This window comes from Phasianus colchicus, chromosome 12, assembly GCF_987193195.1.
Source record: "Phasianus colchicus chromosome 12, bPhaCol1.hap1.1, whole genome shotgun sequence".
NCBI classification, from domain to species: domain Eukaryota; kingdom Metazoa; phylum Chordata; class Aves; order Galliformes; family Phasianidae; genus Phasianus; species Phasianus colchicus.
The window spans coordinates 12,108,927-12,135,340 of NC_143447.1; the positions used below are offsets into that span (position 1 = coordinate 12,108,927).

General features: G+C 41.5%; 1 protein-coding gene across 4 annotated transcripts in view; it reads left to right on the forward strand.

The window, feature by feature from the left end:
* The window catches only part of LOC149916274 (uncharacterized), a 37,951-nt gene that overhangs the window by 4,499 nt on the left and 7,038 nt on the right, over positions 1–26,414 (forward strand). Inside the window, exons 1-3 of one of the 4 annotated variants that reach the window (XM_090148969.1) lie at positions 6,268–10,598; positions 21,939–22,007; positions 23,400–23,489. In XM_090148969.1, the coding sequence (XP_090005095.1) occupies positions 23,458–23,489 (32 nt within the window). In that variant the 5' untranslated portion in view covers positions 6,268–10,598; positions 21,939–22,007; positions 23,400–23,457. Of the gene's footprint in view, positions 1–6,267; positions 10,599–21,553; positions 22,008–23,399; positions 23,490–26,414 lie in introns of those variants that run through there. The other 3 variants (XM_090148968.1, XM_090148970.1, XR_016470397.1) reach the window with 3 other exon arrangements.

Genomic DNA, 26,414 nt, shown 5'->3' on the forward strand with positions numbered 1-26,414 from the left:
TAAAGGAAAGTATAATGATTTTCCTGTTCTTGCGTTCTCTCTCAGTTGAGCACCCCAAAGCTGCAGTGTACTTGAATGGGCCTTTGCCATCCTGGGCTTCTGAAGAGTTTGGGCCATAGAAGAGGAAAGTACAGCAATTGTCCTGCTTTTTGATAGCTGGCACTTGTGCTTGAGCTTATCAACACCGTTTCTTCCAAGCCAAGGAGAAGATGCCAAAACAGTGCTTGACAAGGGAAAATAATGAACTGGGAAGAAAGGAGACTAGCATAGTGGACTCAGCTTTTGCTCTAGAGTTGTGGGTGACTTGTTTCTCTGGCCAGAAAGAAACTGTAGATTTCTCTCATAGCTGACTAAAATATTGGCAAATGGCTGCATCTTCTAAGCATGTCTGAGGGGTGAAGTAACCTTAAGTTTCCCTTGCTTTTGTTGTATAAACAGCTTTAGTATTGATATTAGCAGTTTGCACTTGAGCAATGTCATTGTCATATGATGTGTGAGTCACTCGTAGACAATCAAAAAAGAGTTACCCAGGTCATGCTTTTGGCCATCTTGAGCCAGAGATTGGATTTCCTTTGGGCAGGCAGCCAAAGGGAGAACAGAGACCAGAAGAGCTGAAATTCAGTGAACTTGAATATTTGCTATAACCTGGGCTAGGAGAAAAGTGAAAGCACAACAAAGGAACTGTTAGGTGAAGAAAATCATGCATAATTTTAATAGTGGTGTTGGCACATTTTCAGGCAGTCTTCAGTGTACCATGTGGTTGGCATGGCATTTGCATTAGAGTGGCAAGTTGCCTCTGTAGAAGTTATGCACTCCTTTTGCAATTGATTACATGGAAGTATGGTAATACAGCCTAACTTTCAGGCTTAATACATGCAGGTTGAGATTCTGGACCAAAGTATCGCTTGGGGCAAATCATTGCGGCTTCTGTTGCTTCAGTTGAAGCAATAGAACAACAGTGTCCTGTTTGTTTTCTGCCTGATGAGAAGCTGCTTTTTGTGACGCTTCATTTTGTGAATACCAGGTACTTGTAATAATGCTAGCTGAGACTATTTTCTTTTTCTTCATTTTTTATTTTACTGGAGAGCTGAAATATTTTTACAGGCTTGTAAGCACTCTTGCAAACAGCAAACTACTGTGTATGAGGAGGCTGTTGTTGTTGCCAGCTCCATGTTTTTATGACAAATCTCATGATATTTTGTTTTTCCTAAAAACCTCAGGTCTTGCATTTCATCAGAATCTCTGTTTTCATTAAAAAAAAACAAAAACAAAAACAAACAAAAAAAAAAAACCAACAACTTTCCAGTTTGATGTTGGCATCAAATTAGAGAAAAAGTTGAAAATGTTTGCAGCTTCATCATGATGGCAAAAAAAAACCCAAATGCATACAAGAACCCCCAAATATAGTATTTTGCTTTAAAAAAGCAAACAAAAAATCCCAAACCACCAAGCAAATGAAAGACCTGTGGCTCTGAAGGGCAGGCTCTTAAGTCTGTGTTGTGGTCTTTTACTGTAACTGAAAAAGTGACTTCTGTAATACTTTTTATAAAGGATTTATTTATTTGTTTGTTTGATTGCAGATAAGCTTCTTGAGAAATTTTTATTTAAAAAGAGATGTTGAATCCTTTGAAAACGTTGGTCACTTGGTAACACAAAGAACTGCTAATAGTCCCTGAACATGGTCTTCTTCCTTAGATTTAATTCTTGCTCTGAGTCTGCATGTTCCAAAGCAGAAGGGTTGGAGGCTGACAGTAATCCTTGTCCTAAAATATTGAGCTACTCTGGGGGGTAAAATGGTAGTTATTGCTAGTTTTTGTTCATCAGTTCTTGTAGAATGTATGCTGAGCTATTCTTCTTTTTATCAGAGTACATATGCAAGTAGTTGATCTTGTTTTATTTTTTGTACCTTGCGTTTTCCTTATGATGACTATTGCAGACATCTGGAAGTAGCCTTGTGATCATAGGCACTGGTTCTCATGGAAGGCTTCAACATCCTGGTGTCTGCTGGAAAAGCAGTGCTCCTAGGCACACACAGCCCAGGAGGCTCCTGCGGTGTGTAGTAGATAAAGTTCTGATGCAGGCAGAGGAGCCAGAGGAGGAGAGGTGTGCTGCTGGCCCTTGTTCTTACAAACAAGGAAGGACTGCTTGGGACAGTGTTGGGTGCAGCAGCCATGAGATAATGGAGTTCAGGATCTTAATGGAAGAAAGTAGGATTGCAACCCTGGACTTTGGGAGAGCCAAACCTGACCTCTTCAAGGACCTACATGGAGGCATCTCTTGGCATTAGAAGGTAGGGAGGCCCAAGAAAGCTGATTGGCACTCAGGCACCACTTCTTCCAAGTTAAAATCTGTGCATCTCTAGAGGTAAGGAATCAGTCAGATGTTGCAGGAGACCCATGAATGAGCAGGGAGCTCATGGGAAAAATTCAAGGGAAAAGTCTATGGAATGTGGAAAAGGGGCCACTTGAGAGAAATATAGGAACATGTTGTCAGAACATGTGGGGATGCAACAAGGAAGGCTTATGCCCGTTTGAAATTAAATCTGGTAAGAGAGGTCAAGGACAACATAAAAGGCTTCTTTAAGTATCTCAATGGCAAAAGGAAGACTAGGGACAACATGAGCCCGCTGCTGGATGAGGTGGGTGTCCTGATAATGGAGGTTCCTTCCAACCCCTATGATTCTGTGACTTAAGTAGGATTTTAAAAAAGAAAACAAAGCACAACAGCACAACTAGAACTCCTTTGACCTCTTGTTTGCCTTAGAGCAAATGTGTTTGTGTTGTGCTTTTACTGGGGGAGTTGATGAATTCTATGAATTGAAGTGCTTAGGTGAAATCTTTGGGGTACTTGGGCAAGTGGTACTGAATGAGACTATAAAGAGAACTGGAGCTTTCCTTCGTTCACTGGTTCTTATAAATCAGCCTTTCTTCTTTGCTCAGTAAGAGAAAGACTTTATGCATCAGTCTTGCACAATGCCATTAGACAGTCTTGCAACATAAGGGAGAGAAACAAAATAATGTTTGGTATTTTAGGTGTAAAATTCTATTGAAATTGAACTTGAGTGTTTCAGATCAGCTTTAATTATTCTGAATAAGTATCAAAAGGGCAGCAGATCACAGTGCTGAGTAAAAGCTTTTTACTCCGCTTTTGTTGACAATAAATGCTGTTGTAGGTGCAACAGTAACCAGGGCCAGAAGATGAAGAGATGGCTACTGGAGAAATGAGCAAACTCCAGTCTGGAAATTGTGCAACTAGAAGTAACATTATAGCAGGGAAAATAAGAATTTGGAAGGTTCAGTAAACCTTTTATCTATAACTCATTGTTTTGGAAAGGTTGGTGGAGTTGTTGCAGAGAAAGTCTGCAATAATGATTTCCTTGTACTTCGATTGACATCCTGTAACTTGTGTAAATTTCCAAATCAGAGGATATTTTCTGTCCCTTGAAGCTACACTGATTCTATGTGGTTATCCTCTAGGAAACATTTTTTAGATTTATAGCGATGTGAGGAGGGAGTGTTTTATTTCCTTTTTTTTCTGTGGATTTAAGGAAATTCTTTGAATCACAGGTGTATTTTTAGTGTTTCAAGGTGAAGATGGAGACTTCCCCGTTGTGCCGTATTTCTTCTGATGACGCAGCTATGTCAGACCTCTTTGTGATGAGATTTTCTACTGCCTGATAGTTACATTCCCTGAGAGAACGCTGCTTTTCCTTTGAGATACCAAAATAGGGGAGAACATCGCTGGATCTCATCAATGGATCAAAAATGTATTTTCTCTCTTCCTTCAGCTCTGGCAAGTGTCTTCTTGAACTCTGCATAATTTGCTATACAGTGGCTTTTAAAAAGCTAAATGCATACTTGTGGGAAGTGAAATGAATGATTTGTGGATTGTGCAGCAGTGGAGAAACTGTTGGCAAAATCTGGGGTGTTTTTTTCTATGCTGATTGCTCAGAGGTGTATTATAATACTTAATCAGCAGTCATTACTGGTTTATGCAGCATTAACTGATAAAACCTTCCACACAGAGACCTTGTGGCATCCCTCAGGGCAGGATGGTTCTTTAGTGGACCACATTCCTGAGATCAGCCGATACGGCTGCATCTTTCACCTTCAGCCACGCAGACTGTCTGCCACATGAGCACACAGTAAAATACTTTGTGAGATATGTCCAAAAATGTGTTTCTACTCTCGATGCTTTCTACTGGAGGAACAGCCACGGTGGTGTAAGTTTTGTTGACAAGGTTATCCTTGTCTTCTGGAAGGAATACCAAGGAGAAACCTATTTCACAGAGGAGTCTGTTTCCTCATGACAGTTGGTCTTTCCAGCACAGCAGTATTAATCAGTGGTGGAAGCACCTGATTTGTGATGGCATCAGGAGGGAATAGCTGTGGATCATGCCTACCACCTAGAGGAGCTTTCGCTCTAAGATCAGAATGTGTTGCAAAATGTCAGGTAAAAGTATTAGAGTTTTAGGACAGGGCAAATGGGAAGGTGGGGGCTGATGCTAGGATGATAAGGGGTTTCAGAGGTAGATCTAATTTTATTGATGTACGTAGAAAGAAAGGAATGAGTTTATAACACCTTTTCTAAAAAAGAATGTTTTGAAAGCTGAGAAAACCCTTACAGCTGTGAGATGCATTAAAATCACCCAGCGGAAGCAGTGATGTATATTCATGTAAATGTATTTTGATGACCTCTTAGAAGTTTAGATGAAACACCCACATCCAGGAAGTGAGTGAGCTCATGTGAGAGCACAATTGCAATTTTTTAGTAGATGAATGATGTAGGCCTTCCTTTTCATTTTGGAAGCACTGAACTTTGGCAGTTTGGCTTTATCTGAGGTGAAAGAGACAAGCTAACAGTTCAAAGCTTATAATTTCTACATGAGAGGAGACCTCGTGATACAAACTAATTCATTTTTTAAAAACCCTGTTTTTAAATGCTGATGAATTGTTCATTCTTGTTGCAGATGAACAGTATCTCCTTGTTCTGGAGGGATGAGTTTTCTTTGCAAAGAACAGCCACAACAGCCACCACAACATTTCCGTAGGAGAACGGTGCAGGAGATAATGGAGATACAAATCCAATAGGATTTGGTGTAAATTACTCTGGTAGTAACAAAACCATGGATCTTTATTCAGCTACTTGTAAACTTGTACAAATCTGTTATCTCGGTAGCTAATGTTAGTTAGGTAATGTTGTAGCTTTGTGAAATCCATGAAGCTAAACCTGATTGAGAACCTATGAAAATCAATAGGGAATTTCATTCTTTTCGTAGATTTGGATCTTAGCCAGCCTGTGGAATTTTAGCACAGGGAGCAGCTTTATTTTAAAACTTTCATTAGAGGTTTGAAGGCAAACTTCCTTTTTCTGAACCCCATTATTTTGTTCCATGTAAGTATCAGTGTTTCTGTATGAAATGGAACCAAAAAATCTTTCTGTTCAACTTTACATATGGTTAGACGATTTTCTTCATAGTGTTTTAGCAAAAAGTAAGTGTTTAACAAAAATAAATCTATCAGGGCTTCTGCAGAGTAAGCTTTTTCACGGTGAAGCTCAGAGCAAAATCTACAGCACTCTGCTGTATTATGGGGGAAGAAGTGCTGCCTCAGTAGCTTTTACCTAATGCTCAACATAGTCTTTATGTGTAGGTTTGTGTGATTATTGCTCCTTGGAGTAGATGAGTGTATGGAATGATCTCACTCTGCTGTTAAGATAATTTGTCTCTGGGGCTTCTGATCTTCTTTGCATTTCAATGACATCACCCTTTTTACTGTAAATCACTGATGTTGACTCCTGGCCTTGCTAGTAAAACCTGCAGAAATATAGGGCAGACCTCAACATGCTTATGTTAATATTGTTAGATGTGCAACTACCTTAGCTGCTCAAAATAACATTTCAGAGATAGTAAATTGGCATCCATGTAGTCACATTCAGTGTTCCTAACATGCTCCTTATAAGCCAACCCATGTGTTACAAACATCTTTTAAATTCCCATCTAAATAGCTCTATCATTTAGGCTAAGAAACAACAGCGAAGAAACTCTTCTCCACAACCATTAACTTTTGAATTTCAGACACATAGCAAAAAATCAGTCTATTGTTTTTTACCTACAGCAAGTGTCCTTCATTTATAGAAGGCAGCAATCTTACATGAACCAACAAATATAATTTCCTCATTTAAGGCAGCTTGTCTCAGTGGAGCTTCTTAGAAATGGTTCTTCCTCTGAGTGGTGTTTATCACCTTCTTTAGTAATATCCTTCATGTTGTCATCCTGCAGTTTTTCTGAGTCTGAAAAACTGAATTTTCTTGCTGCAGTCTGTGACAGGTTGAAGCAAAGGGAGCCTTTGTTGGCCCTGCCATGGGCTGGCCTATGTGGATTTTGCCTCTTGGGCAATATTGCCTTTCTGTGTTACTGGTCTTAAACTCCAGTGCCTAATTAATGTCTTATAATAACAGTATCAAAATCAACAAAATCAAAGCAATGTTTTCAGATTGATTTGTGTACAGTCGCTTTCGCTCCTTCCCCTGCATGTTTGGACACACTCCTGTTTTGTTTGTATGGCCTTTCCAACACTACTGGAAAGCTGTCCCTATGAAGATATGAGTACAAGGTACCTGTGATGGGCAGTTTGGGAAGTGTAGGAGGCTGCAGATGCTGTTATTGACCATTTTCAATTGATGACATTAGAGGTTGACACACGTCCTTTGTGGCTTTATTAATGTGACCTGTGTCCTGCCCTGCACTAGAGGGAAAACAGACAAAAGCAGCTGCTTGGCAGTAGCTGCCAATGTGTACAGTGGCATGCAGGTACATTTCTGTGAAGTTCCTATCTCTAGGATTATATTGCACAGGAAAAACAACTTAATAAGCATTGTGTACAAAGCTATTGAAATTGCCACATCTTCAAGTTATGTCACGGTTTCATGTCTACTGATCCCCCTGTAAATGTTTTTAAGAACTATGCTGGACGGTAGTGAGATCCAGGTGTAGAAAAGACAGTTTATCACCTTGTCCTTCCCCTCCTTCCAGCTTGCTGCTGCTTCTTTGTCTGTTGTACTTTGTTCCTTGTTTTCCTGGGAAGCCCCAGAGCTGTGGAACACTGTGCAGTTTGTTCATCTCCTGGCTTTACTGTGCAACCACTGCACGCTGTTTTGATAGCTAACTTATTTGAGCTGAACCTGAAGTCATCATTCTCCCTTTTTCACCTCGATGTCATTTTCCAGATTCTTGTTCAAAGTGTTCTTTACTACAAGAGTCCATGTGAGGTATTTGCCATGTTCAATTTGTGTATCTGTTTCTAAGGAAATGTTGCTAACAACCTAGATAAAAAATTGAAAACTAAAACCAAGTGAGGTTATCCTCCTATGTCCAGGCATTTCCATTCAGAACTACATTTCCCCTCACCAACATAGATGAAGTGATCTGTGCTGTTTGTGTGCGTTTGTGCACAGGATTATGTGCTGTAGACAGCAACTTCTGGGCCTTTCAGAGCTGCTGATTAGAAGGCAAACGAGAGGGGAATATTCTGAAAAGAAGGAACCGAACTGTACTTTGTGTTGTGCTCTTTATGTGTTTTCCAGCTGCTTGTGCTTCTAACCTTTAACGTTCCTCATGGGACACTGATGCAAATCTGCGTTCGGTTTTTTTCTTTGTGCATTACACACAAGACCAAGAGGAAAGCTGTAATTTGCAATATTAGGAAACGTTTCTCGGTGTCCCTGTTCCCCCGAGTGTGAACACATACATTTAAATATGAATGAAAGTGGGCCAGAACCCCTCCTAGCTTAGAGCCAGGCACAGACTGCCTGTTCTTTCCGCTTTAAGCACTGTACTTTTTTTTTTCCTTTGTCGAACAACAGCCACCATATGGGCTGAGCTTCAGCCAGTCAACTTCAAAATTACAAACACTCTTTTCACTGTAAATTGAATGGAAAAGGATGTCAGTTATTGCTTTCCTCCTGTGGCCGCACCACAAGAGCACCTGCAGTAAAAAACGGGCATTCATGCTCTGAAAGGCACCACATGCTGCTATTGTTGGCGGGCCGGTAGCTAACCTTGGCTTTGCTCACCCGCTCCTATCACAGTGACAAGATGACAGAGATAAGAGCCGCGCTTCTGAATGCCAGTTCACTTAAAGACATGTCTCAGCACTTATCCCCAGCGTTCTGTTTGCACTGAAGGAAGTCGAGATCTGCTTAGGAAGATGCTATCTGTGGTATCCTTCAAAGGGCGGTCTGCCTTGGGCACGTGTTTACCATACTGATTTTGAAGTCTGTTAGGAAATTGTAACTGTTTTCTCCAGAAGCTTCAAAGTGGTGGCTCGGCTCATTTATGGGATTATCTGGTTCCCAGCCTGAGTGCCAGAGTGAGAGCATTCTGCTTCTCACCTGTGGCATGGCAGAGAGGGATTTGACTCTGTGTATCCGCAGGGCAGGTTTGAACCCGGAGCTGTGTGAAAGGGCTCAAAGAGGGGTTGAGCAGGGAGAAACTGATGGTGTCTGGAAGCAGTGAGCTGGGCAGTCCGTTAAGGGAGACAGCTGCTAGGCCAGGAGAGGTTCCTCGCATCCCAGTGTGTAGTGAGACAGCTGAGCTGGGGAGCGAGCTGCGAGCTGCAGCTGCTGCCATCAACCCACCGGCTGTTGTGTTGCAGGAGCACTGGTGGTTTCTCCATCATCTGCTGCGGCCATTAACTCTTCCTTTCCAAGATATGTAGATGTCATTATTGAACTAGACAAAATGTTTATTCAGTCCGTGCTTTAAAATTATTGGGAAGAGTGGGTGGCTTTAATAATTAATGTGTTTTCTTTTATCTTCAGAAGCTGAAAGCTACATGGCCGGGTAAATTATTAGTGTTTTTGTTGAGCTCCCCAGTGGATTGTCAGATGCATTACAGATCTGCCTTACGGCTTTCTTTCAAAGACTTCTAAAGTTCAGTGCCTACAGCCATAGGCCCTGCTTGTGGATCACTGGAGGTAGTCATTATGTGAAGGCTGAGTGCACTGAAGGATATATTCTAGTCCTTGTGGGCTGACCAAATAACATTCAGAATGTTAGTTTACAATTACTGTTCATAACTGAAAGCCTGTGGAGGCCTTAAGTCTTTCTGCCAATGTTAAAGCCCACAAAACTTAAACAAAGCCAAATAATTGTAACGTCATCAGCCACGCAATTCTCAAAATCATCTGACAGCATGTAGCATCAAAAGTTGTAATTTCATACATCGTTCTGTGTAGTTGCCCTTCTCCCCAGAAGTGTGAGAGGATGATAGAACCTGCTCCTATTCAAATAACCTCAAAACAAGATGCTGGTACTCAAAAGTTGTATTTAGAGAATGCTCTTTATCTTCAGGGAACTTTTAAATACTTTCTTCTGAGAAGGCAGATGGTACTGCATGCCATCACTGTGGTCAGGTGGTTCTTTCTTGATTTGTCTTCTAGCCCTGGGCCTTCATTTAGCATTTGTGTGTACTGTAACTACCATAGTTGACATGTCCCTTCCAACCACTGCAATTGTGTGATTCTGTGACATACCTGGAAAGCTCTAAGACTGAAAATTAAATATCTTTGCTGTGGGTTTTGTTTTTTTTTTCTTTCAATATATCCATTTATGCACTTGTTTTCTATGATCTCTGCAGTTCTGAAAATTAATAGCCCAGGTTTCTGTTAGCTGTGCTATGTACTAATGTCTAGCCTTCCCTTTTTCTGATTCTAAACACTTTATAGATTGAGCAGATATCTGTATGTGTTGGTGGCTTTTCACTTTGAACCTCTAGGTTTATTATTATTACTGTTTGTGCTATTTAAAATGGGCTTGGAGGCACACTGCAGTGTAATCTTGAACTCTTATAGCTGGTTCACTGTTGGTGTTGCACTTTGTCTTTCACGAGTGAGGCTGTTTCTCACATCTTTGCTAGATTCTTCAAATATATGTAGTATATGATACATCTTCTAGGAAGACAAATCCAGGTTTGGAATAGCAATACAGATGCTTCTATCTTAAGCTGTGCTTGTAGTGCTGGCTCACGATGTTTGCTTTCAGACGATTTCCCCCCAGGTATTTCCAAAATGCCTTCAGCAACAAAACTTCAACTGTTTTTTCTTCTGTCACCCTATGTAAAAACTCCTTTTTTGAGTTGCATAGGCTGGTGAACAGTTGAAAAAGTGGCAGAAGAGAGTTAGAAAAGCAATATTTGTTTGTTAAACACACTAAGTACAACATTAGGAGAGGAAAATCCTATTCTACCCAGTGATAAGCTCAGTGCAAGCTCTCACTGAGATACACTCGTTCTCAGAAGTGTTTAGGAGTTCCTAACATTAATTTTCCACGTGTCATGTGTTGCCATCGCTTACCTTAAGTCAAGCAGCTGCTTTTATGTCTTGTTTTTCTGCTAGCTCTGAGCCTGGTGCTGGACTTGCTGGTGCAGTCATTCTGCTTTGAACGTAGCAGTTACATAAACAGAGCAAGGAGAGGTGTTACTTCCTTTGGACTGTGTGAAACGGGTTCTGGCAGCTTAGAGAGAGTTGACCTGAAGTAGATTGCTTTAGAAGAATAAAACTCTGAAAATGACAAAGGTCTGAGCTGCATCAGGGGTAAGGTCAGTTGTGGGTTGTTTTAGTTTATTATTATTAGTTGTAGTAGTACTAGTAGTAATAGTATGGTACTTGCTTTGTTCTGTCTCCAGGATTCTAGAAAATGTGACTGACCTTTTGACCATGGATGGGCTGAGTTTTTGTGAAGCAAAAGAGGTTTCTTCAATATGCCAAAAAAAAAATAAACATACTCAAAAGGGTTGAGAGTCCCACAGTAAAGCTTAAGAAAAGCTGGACAAATTCTTGCACTAATTCCACAACCCCCTTGAGTTGCAGGTTCAGCACAGTTTCCCCACTCCCTTTATTGGCACTTACAGTGATCGCAAAGCTGTGTAAGAGCAATGCCATGCAGGAGCTGAAAGTGAGGTACCAGTGCAGGCTCTGCTGCCGTGGGAGGAGGGGAGGAAAAACCCAAACCTCCAGCAGGTTACACCCACACTGACAGCTCCCAGGAGGCTTTGCTTTTACTTCTGCTTGCTCTCAGGGAGAATTTTCCTGCCTCTCAGTCATCAGCCTCTGAACAGCTTTCCTCTCTGGCATCCCCAGAATAACACCCAGGGAATTATAGCACATCAGTGAATAGCCCACAGGGGACTCTCACCAATCAGGTCCTCCGGCACCTCCTGTTTTCACAAGGCGTTACCCACATCGCCCAGGTCACAGTGACAGATGTTTCCCCGATATTTTTTTTAAAGGCATGAAATATACAACTAAAAGAAACATGAAGAGGTTAATGGAATCGTTTGTATTTAGTGCCTGGTTGGTACTGTGCAACCCAGTCAGGAGCTATCCCTGACTCAGTGCTTTGAATAATACCATGTAGGCCTCCGTTATGAAACAGACCTGGTCTTGGAAAGAAAAGAAAGAAAGGGTGACTTGATAAAGCAGGTAGCATGCGAAGCTCTAATCCCCCACGTTTCACAATGGGATGTCAGTAGCCTACCAGTGACACCATCATTTCCTCAGCTCTCTACCCTCTGTGTTTACAACATTTCTCCTGACAACTGAGAGAGAATAAGTTTCCAAGGGCTCAAGCTTTTTCAGCAGCACCCAGAAGTCTGGCACCTTACCCTGACCTTGTAAGTCTGTAAAACTGTCCTGGAAATTAAATGGAAACAGACGCTCTCAAGAGAGTCCAGCTTTCTCCTACTCCTGGTTGGGCCAGAAACACTGAGAACAGGCAGATATCCTAGCAGTGTTCTGGCACCTTCTTATCCAACCTAAGCCAAAACCAGGAAGTGTTAAAAAAAAATTAAACAAACAAACAAAAAAACTCCTTAAAAAAGGGGAAAAAAAAAAAAAAAAAACAGTAGGAAATAGGAAAAGGGGAAAGTGCACTTGGTATTTTTAAAACACAAATCTTGAGTTTTGAGAAGGCAGTTTTGGGTCAGTTACTTCATCTGACTGTTCCATCTACCCCTCTCCTAATCCCTGTGCTTACTGCAGAGCTCTGTGGTTTCCTTATTCCTGTCCCCTTGGTTATCTGAGCTGGCACAGTGCCTGGGTTCTGCTTCTCTTCCCACTGTGAGCCTTTGTGTCCCCACCGCTGGATCCTGCAAAGGCAAGTCCCGGTTCTTCACACGCTCCCGCCGCTACGCAGCTACTCAGAGGAACCTTTGCAGGCTGTTGTGCTTTGCCTTCAGTTTGCCCTGTGGTTTTTGGTTTTCTTATTTTTTTTTTTTTCTGGATGCCCTGAAATGCTCAAAGAGTTGCTGACAATGCGGGGAAAGCTCAGCGAAACATTCCAGACAGAGTGCCTGCTTGCTGCAGCTTCCTTTCCTATGCCATGCTCATTCCTGTTAGAGGTGGCTGAGAAACTAGGATCTTTGGCCTATTTGCTCCTGATGCTTTCAGGCACAACATGTGAGTCTGGAGCTACCTGCTCCTGTCACAGTAGAACCAGATGAAGCACACCTGACATGCACCCAACCCAGCCTTTGGTGCAATGACTGCTTCCCCTGGTTCCTCACCAGAAACTTGCCCTTCAGTCAGGTGCACAAGTCAGCTGCTTCCAGCTTTCCTGACGCCTCTAAGCCAGTCCTTCCCTCTGAGTTCAGCTCCTTCATTTCTGCTGGTTCCCACTACCCACACGTTCCCTTTCTCCATTCTTTTGAGAGATCTGACAGCAAAGCCTCTGATGTTTCAATACCCAGACTTTTATTTGCCTGATAGATAAGTAGGGAGTTAAGGAAGCATAAACTAATGTGAGCATGACTTGGTTCGTCCCAGCTCCTCACGTGATCGGTGCTGTACTGACTCGCAGGTAGCAGTGGGCGCTTTATTGTAAGCCCCAATGAAAGATATTTAGCAGCTTGGAGAAAAGTGATGTGACAGACTGAGCCCACCCGTCTCAGGCTGCATTATGTGACAAGCCTACAAATGAGGCTTTTCTCCTGGTTAAGGAATTTCAAATGCTTGCTGATCCTTATATTAGGAGTGTTTGCTAAGATTTTTTTAAGTTCAACCACTGCGAGCAGATCAATCTGTCTGTGGGCAGAGACAGCATGTGAATACTGTCGCCCTCCCCTTTTCAAATGCTGCAGAACACCCTTTTGGAGGCTTTATGCAGCATTTGTGAAGATCTGTTCCCATTAAAAGAAACAGTACTGACATTGCAGAGTGGGCTCAGCAAACTGGGTGTCTTGGAAATCTTGTCCCCCAGTTTCTTGGAACCTTGTAGACTGTGCAGCTACATGTGGGTGCTGACCTGTACCATGCAGCCATTTGTCACAGATATTTTGCTTTAGGGTGCAAGTAACACTTCCAAACACCAAAAATTTCCTAAAGGAAAGGTCAGTCAAAAGGTACACTGGAGATGACTTCAGAATGGGGAACTTTTGCTTTGAAAGTCTCTGGGATGCTTTAAATGCCAAATTTATAACCAGGTGGCCTTGTCTGTGTTTATCCCAACCTCACAATACCTGCTTCATGCACTGGATTTTGCTGTCCAGATTTCTTTTCTGTGGTGGTAGAACCTACTTTTTTCCATCATTAATAATGATGTTGGATTTTGTCTTGAAAACATTTTCTCTGTGGACTCCCATCTCTCAGATTTTATTCCAGAAACCAGTTTTAAGGATTGCAACCACTACAGGAATCCCTACAAATCTTATGACTGGATCTCATGACAACAACCTCTTCCATGTTGTTGATTAATCTTTGTTCTCTTGAAGGTTAAGTTTGCACAAATAAGAAAGCCCTCTCTATTACTCAATAACCAGCCCAACTTACGTCTCATCACTACAGTGGAAAATTTGACTGTTAAGGGCTAGAAGAATCTAACCGTGTTACTGAAGGCATTATGCAAGACTAAATGAAGTTACATTTTCTTCAGACTATTGAACTCTCTGCATAATTTACTTAGTATTTTAATCATCTTTTTTGAACAGTCCTTACTCTCGGAAAGGTCAGAAGTAGCCTAAAAATAGTTACCGTCCTCTGATGACTGCTTTGCAGAATATGAGATTTGATTCCCAATAGACAAGATTTTTCACATCATGTAACTGTAGTTGTCCTGGCAATAATTAGCATCCTTGCGAATGGTCTGATACAGAAATGTAAAGCTTGACTGTGGGCTCTTTGCCTTCAGAAAGTGCTATTTATATGGTAAGCTCTTTGGGGCAGGGACTGTCTCGCATTATGAATGCTTCATACAACTGAATTTTGAATTGGTTGGAGCCTGAAGGCACAAGTCTAATTCCAAGAATAGTATGATTGAATGGATGTGGAGACTAAGCAAATTTCTCAGTCCTAGACATGACGTAAGAGCAAGATTGAGGTGGAAGTGTGAGATCTTGTACTGCGCAGGCTATCTGCTATTTGGATGGAAACAGGACTTCATTCTCTGGGTTTATCAATGGGTCACTGTTAATGAGTACTCTCAGTTCACTTTAAACTCTAAGATCTTTCTGAGTACAGGAATTGCTCTTAAAACTTTGAAATAGTCTACTTCCTTTTTAAAATACCAACAAGAGAAAAGTTTTACTGCTTTGATTCTTCAGTGAATCTTGTGGTTGTGGTAGGTTGTTAGTAGAGAAGAGGGTATGTGCAATAACAAGTGCCAAGCACCAAGGTCATTGGAAGCTTAGGATTAAGGCTTGAGAAGGATCTAAGAGAGCCAGGTCTGTTCACAGGAAATGAAGATCTTTTTCCTATACTTGTTTTGACTAAAAGAATAAAATCCAAACTTACATAAAGTGCTTGTTCTTGATCAGGATGTGTAGGAGAAGTGAGGACAGACCTGGCGCAGGCAACTTTGTAAACATTAAGAGTCAAATATTCGGACATTAACTACATCCAGGAAAGTGATGAATATTTTTCTCCCTCAAGACTGAACCATGGCTGTTTCTATTAGCCAAGCTGATACTGTTGACTCATTGCAAAGCAGAATAGAGCATTAGTAATGAGGGGCTGGAATGGCCCAGTAAAGACAGCTGGACTCCCACTGTGCCACCTACAGTCCTCTGTATCTCTGTGCTTCGATGCCTTTATGAAGAAAGGCTGAGGGATCTGGGCTTGTATAGATTGCAGAACGCTGCAGACTCGCTGTGGCCTGGAAGTACTTACAGGAAGCTTATAAATAGGAGTGAGGGTGATTTTTTATGTGGTCTGATAGTGATAGCAGAAGGGAGAATGGTTTTAAACTAAAAGAGGGGAGATTTAGATTAGACGTTGAGGAGGCAATTGTTTACTCAGAGGTGAAACACTGCTGAAGCACTGGCACAGCTGCCCAGAGTAAGTGTGGGTGCCCCATCCCTGGAGCTCAAGGCCAGGTTGGATGGGCCCTGGGCAGCCTGAGCTGTGGGGGGCAACCAGCCCATGGCAGGGGGTTGCAGCTGGGTGATCTTTGAGGTCCCTTCCAACTCAAGCCATTCTGTGATCTTTGAAATGATCTTCACTAATGTCCTCACAGGCTGAAAGCTGTAATAATGTTTCTGGCATTTATTATCTAACCTCATCTTTCTAAGGCTGCTATTTCTTTCACTTCCTCTTTATTTGTAACTAGCTTCAAGAATGATAAGAGGAAATCAGAAAACCCACCTACATCATTTCTAGTTCTGCACGGGTGAGAAAATTCATGTTTGACTCCATAAGCTGATCTGATTGCTTCGGAACCTTAATCTGACTAGTGGACCAGTTTTAAAATATTTTTTTTATATATAAATGCATTAATAAACTATAAGGTAAGTATGAACTGGTTCTCCTCTGCTGGCTTTCCTGAACTGTGTCACTGTCTTAAAATATGTTCTGTTCTTACAGTCTTCTATCTCTTGTGTTTGTTTTCCTTTGTATCTTCTGAACAGGAGAATGAAAAGGAAATGATCTGGTCTCCTATAAATCCATCTAAATAATTGTAAAACTAAGGGAGGATGTACAATTGGAATGAAGATTTTAGACATAGATGAGTTGTTTAAGCAATTTGTTGTTGTTCTCTGGCAATTAACATTTAGCAACTGGGGATATTGCTAGCACTGGTAGTCACAAACTTGTAACAGACATCATCAGCCACAAAAGTACTAATAGGAAAACAATTTGAGCTTGTAGAGATAGAGGTTTCCTATTGAGAATGTGTGTCCAGTACAGTGTATGAATTCTTGAAACAGAAATCAATGAGCTTGTACCTGGAATTGGAGAAATAACAGCGTGGTTTCCTGTATCTATCACAAGAAGCTGTCTCATTCCAGTTTGACCAGACCCTGTGCTCTGCTCACCCACACTGACAGCTTCCATGCCTGCAACAGGACAGAGCAGTGCCCTTATCACTGACACGGGTGTTTCTGGAAACACAGAGCAGTGTTCTGGAAAATTGGTTATGTTTCAAAATACATTAGCACCTGCAGGTTGGTGAACCCTCACCTCTTTCTTGCCAGGTTCTGCTTAGATACTTACGCTTTTCAACACTTCTGAAAAAATACATGGCTACACTTTTCTCTTGGTTCCCCTTTCTTCCCCAGGGTAGACCACAATACTTTGATGGAGCTGAAGTAGCTGTACATTGGGCTTAAATCTGTGGGAAATGCTGCGTTTGCTAACATTTGGACATGACCTCTTCTAGTCTGGGTGAGATGGCAGAGAGAATGAAGTTTAATATTGAAGTAGCACAGATGGAGATTCATGATCCTTCAGGTCCCTTCCAACCCGGACCATTCTGTGGTTGTGTGAAGATGCCAGTATAGGTCATTTTGTCCTACACTTTCATCCAGGTAGGACCGAATACGACAGATCTCTATTCTTGAAAGGCTGTTTGACATTTCTGTCTTCTGCACTGGTTTGTACTTACTTGCTGATGCAACAGCTTTTGCTCAGTTTGAAAGGTAAGGAAAGAACAGATAGATGTCCTTGATATGCATCATAGCAATAACTTCCTCTTGCGAGCAAACCTTACTGGTGTAGGTCAGTACATCAGCGTTCAGAGCTGAGTCCTGTAGATGAGTAGCATTTAAAATTCATACAGCTTTTAATATGTCCTGGGGCAGGCAGATTTTAATTACACTAATGCCTGCACCTTCTCTTTGATGTGCACTGGTTAATTCTTTCGATGCACTCTCACCTGTGCCAGTGATGGTGTGCTCTTGACAGGAACAGATCAGTGTATACCAACATGCTTCCCAAGGCAGGGAGTCAACTCTGCACTCAGCTGTTTCCTTTTTGTTGTGGTTATTGTTTTAAATGTCATTAGTGAAGCATGAAAATATTCTTTTTCTGAGGGGTTTTGATGAATTTGTCATGGTCTAGAGCACAGCAAGATGCTTTTCCTCTACTCTGCTACCATGTATGAGTGGAACTTGGGTATTTCCCCTTTGCCCTGGAAACCATCCAACAGTTTCTCTCTGGGCACTGGCAGCATCTGGTAGTCTGTGGGCATATTTATCTTTGTCTGATGCTCCTTTCACCCTGCTTCTCCTTTGGCTTGTGCTGTACCTGGCTTTTCCATAATAGAAATTGCCATTTTATGTTCTTCTCGGGTCTGTTGTTGCCATTGTTGTTTGACAGTATAAAATAGTCAGAAGGTTCTGCAGAAGAGGATGCCAGATGTGTTAAGCTGGTTATGATTCCTAGTGATCTTCACTCGATTTGGCAGTAGAAGTAATTTAAGGAGTGAACTGCTTATTAAAATGACCACTGCTGCATATATCTGTACTCAGTAATTGATACAGATTAGCCAGGAGTTAGTGTCGCTTTTGCTAATGGATTAATCCTGGAAAGCTGAACACATTTTTTTTCTTGGGAGCAGCTCTGAACAAAAGTCTGTAGTTGCTGCAGGCTCCTGTGTCCATCCCATGCAATGTCTCCTTATTCAAAGTCCTTAGAGGATCAGTGCATTCAAAACCTCTTCTGAAAGAGACATGAGCTGTGCAGTTATAATGGTACATTTCAGCAGAAAATGCCCTCGGAGCGCAGGCACGAAAACAACCTCGCAGTTATAAGCACAGAACAGCTGTGAGGTTTAGAATGAATGGGGATTTAATTTCATTTTATTCTATATTGCATGTGGAAGCATGCCAGGGCAAGCACGCTGTGCATGCATTGTTGAGGGGCTTGCAGCAGTAGTTCTGTATGTAAGGCAGTAGCCTTGAGTTATTTCACTAGTTCAGTTTAGGTGTGGATGTTCTTGGGAATGCATGCATTTACCAGCAGAGGGCATGCAGACTTCATTCAGTGGGGACATGCGCTAATTAATAAATCTCAGATGCAGGTGGGTGTCTACCTGCATCCACAGAATTCCCAGACAAAGCACTCGTTCAGCTGTGCCAAAACTGCCCACTGTGGCCATCGTGTGTTATCTGAAACGGGCAGGAAGTGAGGGGGCACGAAGCACATGTTGGGAATTACATAATCTGTTGTCAAACCATGATCGTGTTTCGTGTTCATGCTTAGTCAGACTGTGGCAGTGATTAGCGTTGACTAAATGTTACTGTGCCTCTCATTTTTTCCATTGTGAGGCATCTGCTAGCTCTGTTGATCATTAAAGTCTCAATCTAGGCAGTGACTTGTATTGTGGATTAGGCCTGTAATGAACTAGAGGAAATCAGGGAGAGAGAGTCAGCAGTTTTTATAATATATTAGCAGAGGATTATTGGGAAATGTGAACTTAAAAGGAACGCTGTCTGCATTTTAGGGACAAAATAAAAGGAACTGTACTGCAGATCTTCTGTTTTATCCTGCCCAGTGCACTTGCAGTACATTCATAATCTTCATAAAGGAGAAAATGAATTGGTGAAATAGGCTGTTTTATGATAATATCCCATATGTTATCAGATCCATGCAGGCAGAATCACACTAATGAAGAGAAATGGCAGTTTATGTAGGGCTTGCAGGCCTCACTCAGGCAGATTAACAGTGGCTGGGGTAAGAGGCAGCACACTGCGTTGGCAGGCTGCCCGAGAGCTAATCAATGCAGATGGAGTCAACAGGACTGCCGGTCTGATTCCCAACAGTTTCATCTCAGAACAGGAATGACTGCATCCATCAGTGCTCCTTGATAAGGCATCCTTTAAGCTCGGGGTAAGAAGGAGCCCGTTTGAGGAGGCAGAGGCTGAGCGATACTAAAAGCGATGACTCCACATGCAGTTCAGGGTAGAGGTGGGTTTAATTTTAGCTGCTGACCTGATTTCATGCTGAATGACAAGTATCTATAGGAGTCCTTAAGGACCAATCAGTTGCTGTGTTAGTGAAGCTTTTGGAGAAATGCATTTAATTTTATACAAGTGATGCCTTTAAGGAAGCAATTATGATTTTAGCTTTCAGAAGTTCTGACTGCTTCAGGTCGGTTTCAACTCATGTTAAGCTGAAATTCTATCGTGTTCCACATTGCTGAAACTGAAATCTCACTGTTGTGCATTTAACATGGTACACACTGGCATTCTAAAATGGCCTGATTTTCCTCTGAGGTGTTCAGATTTTTTTCACCAGTTGAAAAGTGGATTTGGTGCAGAACAAAATAATTGAATCCTTTTGCTATCTGCATGCACATTCTGAAATAAGGTTTGGAAAAAAGAAGCAAGTACAGAGCCTTGTCACTGAGGAACTCCTTCACAGAGAGTTCTTTGTGGCTTTGTTCTTGAGGAAAGTGTGACTGTGGTGAACCAGCAGAGGGCTTTCGTTTTGCAAGAGAAAGGCTAGGAAAGGTTTCTCAGGTTGAGTCCCATGTCATAGAAGATACTCATGAAAAAATACAGGAGTTTGGCCCACACATCATGGGGCAGATGCTTCACTTTTCATGGTGACGAATCCTGGACACCATGAATGTGAGTCACTGGAATTATTTCCCTTGGCGTTGTGTTTCTAATCAAAAATGAAAGCTGCTTTCAGCCAGGAGTCAAGCATCAGTGCTATTCAAAGTTTAAATATGAAATAGTGGGGCTTTTACTGCTGCTAATAACGTGGCAGCAGGCTCAGTTCTGTCCATACCCAATTCTGCCACTGTTGCTGGCTGAAATAGACAGGGATTGGATCCACATTTGGTTCATGCCCATCTTTTTTTTCCATAGTCATGTTGATTGATTTAAAAGTTAGTTTGAAGATCACTCTGCATCATCCCTGCTCTGCTTTTGACTTGAGTGAAAAATGGCTCAGCCCAAATGCCATGCTTTGAGGACAAACATTTGTTTGTTTGCTGTGACTGGTTGCTGACTGGAACCTCATCTGCACGTTTGTATTGGCTTTTTATGTTCCGTTGTCTCAGAATGTGTCCAGTGATTAGTTTGTTGACAAATGACTTTTCCCTTGAATAAGATACAGTGACTAGATGTTCTGAATGTCCCAGAAGGGCTCTGGCATTTGTCCTTAGGACAGTGAAAAACACTGGTATTTTCTGCCTTCACTGAATCTGCCTTTCATTTATGTATTGTATGGGTTCTTCTAAGAATACAGAAAGAAAAATATTGAAATGTGGTTATTTCCTGTAAAAAAAAGATCAAAAAAGCCTTTTACTCGACATACCTGCAGTTTCTGTGTACTGCTGTTCACCTTTACTTGCTTCAGTAAGCAACTATGGTTTTTACCACTGTTTGAAGCTGACACAGCAAAAATGATAGATGGTAGATTTGATTCCAGTTCCTTTATTTTGACTGAGTTCCCATCCCTTTGCACCTTTGCAAATGGTTTGAGTCTCTAAGGCTGGTGATGTGCAGGGAGAAAAGAGCTTAATGTAACTCTGCCTCCAGAGACTCTGAGCTCGAGTCTGCAGAGCTGGCACATAAGGGAGAGGAGCAGCCCTCTCCCTGCTGTTGGTGTGTTAGCAAGCCTTGAAATGGAATCACTGAAATGCACTGATTGATATACACTGAAATGCGGCATTCTGTGATGCGAGGATTGGTCCCTCTTCAGAAGGGGAAAGAAGCTCAAAATTATAATACTTTATATAATCTCGTAATCACAGCTCTCATGAAACAAAAGCCTTCCAAGAGCACCCTTTAACAGTTTCTGACAAAAAAAGCCTCCTCTAAGTAATGCACTTGCAGAACCCACCCTGCTGCTGCAGCTGGGTACTAGGGCCAAACCCACCCTTCTCCCCAGTGACAGTGATGTGCAGAAATCCACCCTCTACCTTTTTTTTTTTTTTTTTTTTCCTGCACCAAATTCTTCAGTTTTGCAGCATGTGAGTCAACTTGTAAAAATGACTCACAGGCTCATTCCAGCCTTCTGAATTGGGAACCCAATTAAAATACTACTTGTAATGCACATATTGAAGAGAGCGAAAAGTGTCTGTTCCTGAGTGTCAGGCATTAGCATAGCATATCTGAAGGTCTGTCTTGAGCTAGTCTGGTATTTGGCAGCAGGAAGTCTTGTGTTTAATTAAGATATGTTATATAAAAAAATATTTTGAAAGTCTGCTGAGGTAAAAAAAAAAAAAAAAGAACAAAAAACAACAAGAGTATATATTATAAATTTGATTAATTATAAATATATCAAAGTTCATAATTTTTTAAAGAATTCATTTATTCATATATACAAAATGGCATTATTGGATAGAATGTTTTATTTATAAGGCACTAAAGACGTTGCTTTTCTGCAGGGATACAGTACCTGACAGTCAGCTTGGACTGCTGCTGGTCTGATTTTTTGATAGCTATTGTGTTCAGTTGAACTTGGTGTCATGTTGGGCAGTGCCCCCTGTAAAACTGCAGGGGTGATTCTTACCAGTATCAGTTTTCAGCCTTCAGTGAGCACTTACCTCAGCACTAGGCAGTCCTTCTGACATTGCTGCCCACATAGTTGGAGGTGATCTCACAGGAGTGGCCACAGCTGTGCTGCAGCATCAAGGCTGAGTCTGAGCGTGCTGTGGATTCCAGAGTGACACAGCGGTGTCATTCTCGGTTCTCATGACACGTTTCCCTTCGCAGGTGAGGACTCAGTCATGCTGCAGGTCATGTTGACAAAGTCCTAGCATCAGCCTTATATTTTGACTGGTGGTAAGTAGTCCAAAATTACTCATCATCCACACCAGCATTTCATCAGCAATCAGATTTTTGCCAACAGACAAAAGACTCCAGAGAGAGCATACAGGCTGTAAACATGTCATCTAAGCTCTGCAAAGATGCTGTCATGTTATTCGCATGTGGCTCTTTAGCATTACTTCCTGACGTATACATTTAAACCCATTTTACCTCCAAGATGTTTCTAAGGCATCACAACAAACCTTAGGGCAAGGAGGTGAGAGCTGCAGCAGAAGACAAGGCACCTATCGAGGTGGAAACACTCAAGGAAAATGTGTTTGAGGGCAATTGCTCGCTGGTATTATCTTCTCTATCCAGCCATGGCCCTCCATGTCAGAGGGTTGGTGTGCTTGATGCAGAAGAGAGCTCATACCAAGGACTGAAACTTAACCAGATTCTCCTCCCTGGTCCCATACCACTATTGTATTTGTGCCCAGTTTCCAGAATGGTGGATGTAAATGGCAAGGTGTGCTTGGTGTTACCATGCTACCAACCTTCTCTTGCTAAGCAACAAAACCAGTCTCATATTAAAGGGAGTTGCTTGCAAAAATGACACCCTTAGCTGATTGTTTAAATGCTACTCATTCATTATTGCTTCAGTTCTTATTGAAAAGAATGAAAACTGGTCACAAACTGGGGAACTGCATGCACAGGGAGGTATTTTTCTTCAAATGTGATTCCAATAAATGTAGAAATGAAGACTAATCTTAGTCCTAGCAAAGTTCATGCAAACCCAATGTGCATATATTGTTACCATTTATCAGTACATAAATAATATATATGAATAATTGCCAGTAGGTGGTAGTGTGTGTTTTTCAGATTTGTAAGCTAGTACTGCAAGTGTTTCGTGTTGGAGTGATTTAGAAAGATCCTGTCATCCTTAATGTATGATCCCCAAACATTATTGCTTTGAATTCAGTCCCTAATCTCACTGATTTAATGGTTCTGTGTCACAAACATCAGCCCATCTCAGAGAGGCGTATTTTGATTTTCTTTTTCAAGTTTGTGGACAGACCTAACTGGAAACATTTTGAGAAGTGCCAATTAGTATAAGCCCTGGGAATTCAAATGTATGCATTCGTTGGAATGACTGCATTGCTCCCTACTGTTTCATTTTAGGAGGTGAGCTTTTGATAAATAAATACACTGTTTTAATGATTCAGGAATTTAGAATTGCTCTGTCACAAAAGCTGTTTTAAGAATTCCTTGAAGAGCTCACAGGAAGAGGAGCAATGCAAGTTACTGGGCATCCACATCTTCTCACTGCCTTGTATGCTTTGTAAAGACAAGAAAAAAAGTGAGCTGCTGGGAGACTTGGGTGGCTCCTTGCTGACAGTAAACTGTACAAAATTAATGCTGTTTCCCCAGCTCATCACACAGAAGAGATGCCCATCCCCCCGTGAGAGCAGTTACCCAGTCCTCAAGCATGTCCCAGACTGGATATCCATCCTTCCTCAGGTAAAGCCCAGACCACCCCTGTGCACAGCTGGCTGTGCTGTGCTAATGGGAAGGGACTGAATTTTGTTTGGTGGAAGAAGGGGATGCCAGTGGTAAGAATTCTTTCTGTGGTGCTGCCTGCCAGGAAGCAAGGCAGAGGTCGGGAAAGGCTCTATAAACATTTCTGCAGTCACTCAAAGGCAGTTAGTGTTTTGGTTGATTTGTTTTTCCTGGTGTGTATGAGACTGCTCTCCTCTGTGCAGGTGTCTCATTTCTGTGAAGCTTCCTTTTCCTTTCTTTTCCTACTTGTTTCCTGATTCTACAATTGTTGCTTGCACTTGAAATACTTTTACTCAGCCCCACGCTCCCCCTGAATGCAATTAGGCTGTTTGTGAAATGCTTTCTGTCATGAATGTGGTCTGCAGAGTCGGACCTTTTGCTTCTTCCTTCTCCTTCCAACCTGTCCCTCCCAAGCTTCCTTTCTCATTGTTTTTCCTTTCACTTATGTCTGCCTGTGTTAAAGCGAGCTGACTGAGAAGGAAGTGGGGGAGGGCTGTTCTGCAAGGGGTTTGATGAAAGCAGCTGCACAACTTACAGTGTCTGGAGCAGATGAAGCTCTCAGGCTAAGAGGTAACTTTTAGAGACAAACTCCAGCAAGAGACATCCATGCTTCACTGATGTGCATCCTCACCAATGAGTAAACGTGCCTGTCAGTATACTGATAACAGAAAGTAGATTAGTAAGTGTGGGTGTCATGCTAGGAGACTGAGTTTTGTGAGAAATGTAGGCTACCGAAGGGAAGAATCTCAGGGCTGGAAGCTGGTCACGTGGAAGGAAAGAAGCCATGAATTCAGTAGAAGAGAAGCATTACAAAACTGAGAATGGAGATTTTAATTAAGTGAATGAAAACAGCTTTGCTAGACGCTTTTCAGTTGTTTTTTGTCTGTACTGAAGCAAATGGTCTGTCTTGGAGCAAAAGTACCTCTGCTGGATGTTCTTCTGTTGTGTGGTGGTGGGTCTCAACACTCCTGTAAGCCTTCTATTCAGAGAGAAAAAGGAGAAAAGTGGGAGGTGGCTTTATGTAGATGCACACAATATGTAATCTGAATGAATACAAAGTGTGAACTAGATAGGACGTTATTCCTGTAACAGGACCAACTCATTAGCATTACAGCACTATAAAAAAAAAAGAAAGCTATACTCCTTCTCAAGCTAGGTGTAAAATGGAGTTTGTAATCGTAAAGGTACCTCATTTCATGCACACTCTGTTCCCTACAAATTCCCATGAATATGTCTGAACTGCCTCAGTCTTTGTCTAGATAATGCCAGAATGGGGGACTTTTGTCTGAACCCCAAAGTGTTGTTTTCCTGGACTCCATTCACCCTTTTGATATCATTCCCATCAGCTTTCATCAAACACCTTTGCTCTCAGTTGTAGGCAGTGTAAGTCAGAAGTACTGCTGGGGGTTCTTCATCCAAAGAATAATTTTGTCTGGGAATTACTAAAAGGCAGTAAAAGTGGAAGCATAATGTGCCTTTTTCAGAGTCCCCTCTCAATGATTGTCATTTGAGGAATGAGGATGTTGAATTTTCCATGTTGCACAAGTTATGGCAGCTGTTCCATATTGCTAGATTGGAAATTAAAATGGAGATCTATTCAAATTGTCTGACACTTCCAGCAAGCTTGAAAGCAATGCTTTAAAATATAACAGAGCTCTAATTTGAGTCCTGAAAGGCAGTCAGTAACATTGAAAGCAACCTTCTTACTTTTTCCAAATGGTTTTGAAATACGTTGTGTCTTTTCCTCTTTCTTGCTCAATTCTGCTTTCCACAGCAGCCATGTGATACAACTGAAGTACAGGGGAGTCCTGTGGATGTCCAAATGCAAGGCTAGAACATTTCAGTAGGTCTGGTCTGTTATGACAGTAAATATTTTCAAGAATGCTTAAGTTTACTAACCTTTAAAAAAGAATGGTTCACATTTCTATTTTCTTCCTTCATAATGGTGTACTGCCTGAATCGTCTCAGTAGTTTCTTCATCTAAAGATAAGACTGGATTTATCTATCTCTGCAGACAGTAACACAATCTCCTAGTTTAGGAATTTGGAGAGGCCAGACTTTGCCAGTCACACGGTCATGTCTGATTTTTGATTCTAATGCCACTGCTTCAATAGCACTGACTTCATGAAGGGTTAGAAAAACTGATCTCCTAAGAAGTGAAATCATTTGAAAATACATATAATTCCAGACTGGTGCTTCAGAACTCAAAGCAGAGTTTAGCCAGCTTAATTTGTTGCCACCAGAAAATATTATTTAATACTATTAATATTTGTATATGGTTATTCTTATTCTAAAGAAATAGTGCACTGTTGGCATCTTTTTGCATTTGCTTTGTTGTCCTGAATATGTCAGTTCATCACTCATACTGAGAATTAATAGCTGTGGTAAATGTAGCATTGTGATCTCTTCAGGAAACACTTGATGAGGCTTTATAAGGGCACTCCATGAAAAACAGACAAAAGTAGTCTGTATTTTCCTTTGTGGATGAAATTCACCTGCCCAGAGCACAAATAAGTACATGACAGACTCCTGTTAACACAACTGCAGTTCTGCTGCTATCTGTTCAGTTCTGCTTCCCACACATCCTGTCATGATGAAGATACTCTTCCAAAATGTCATTTGCTCTTTCAGGGTGGCACTGGAAGCTATTAAGGGCTCAATGGGTGCTGGAAAACCAATGTGCTATTGATTTATCTGTCCTCTGAATGAACTCTGGTTTAAAAAAAAAAAGTATTTCCCAAATTTTGGATGAAAGACCTTGTGTACAAATAAAGGCAGGATGCATGCTCTCTGGGATGATGTGACTACATAAATAAGCAGTTCTTCAGTGCAGCATGTGGTTTTCTAATTTCCAGTACAATTGAATGAATCACACATGACAGCACC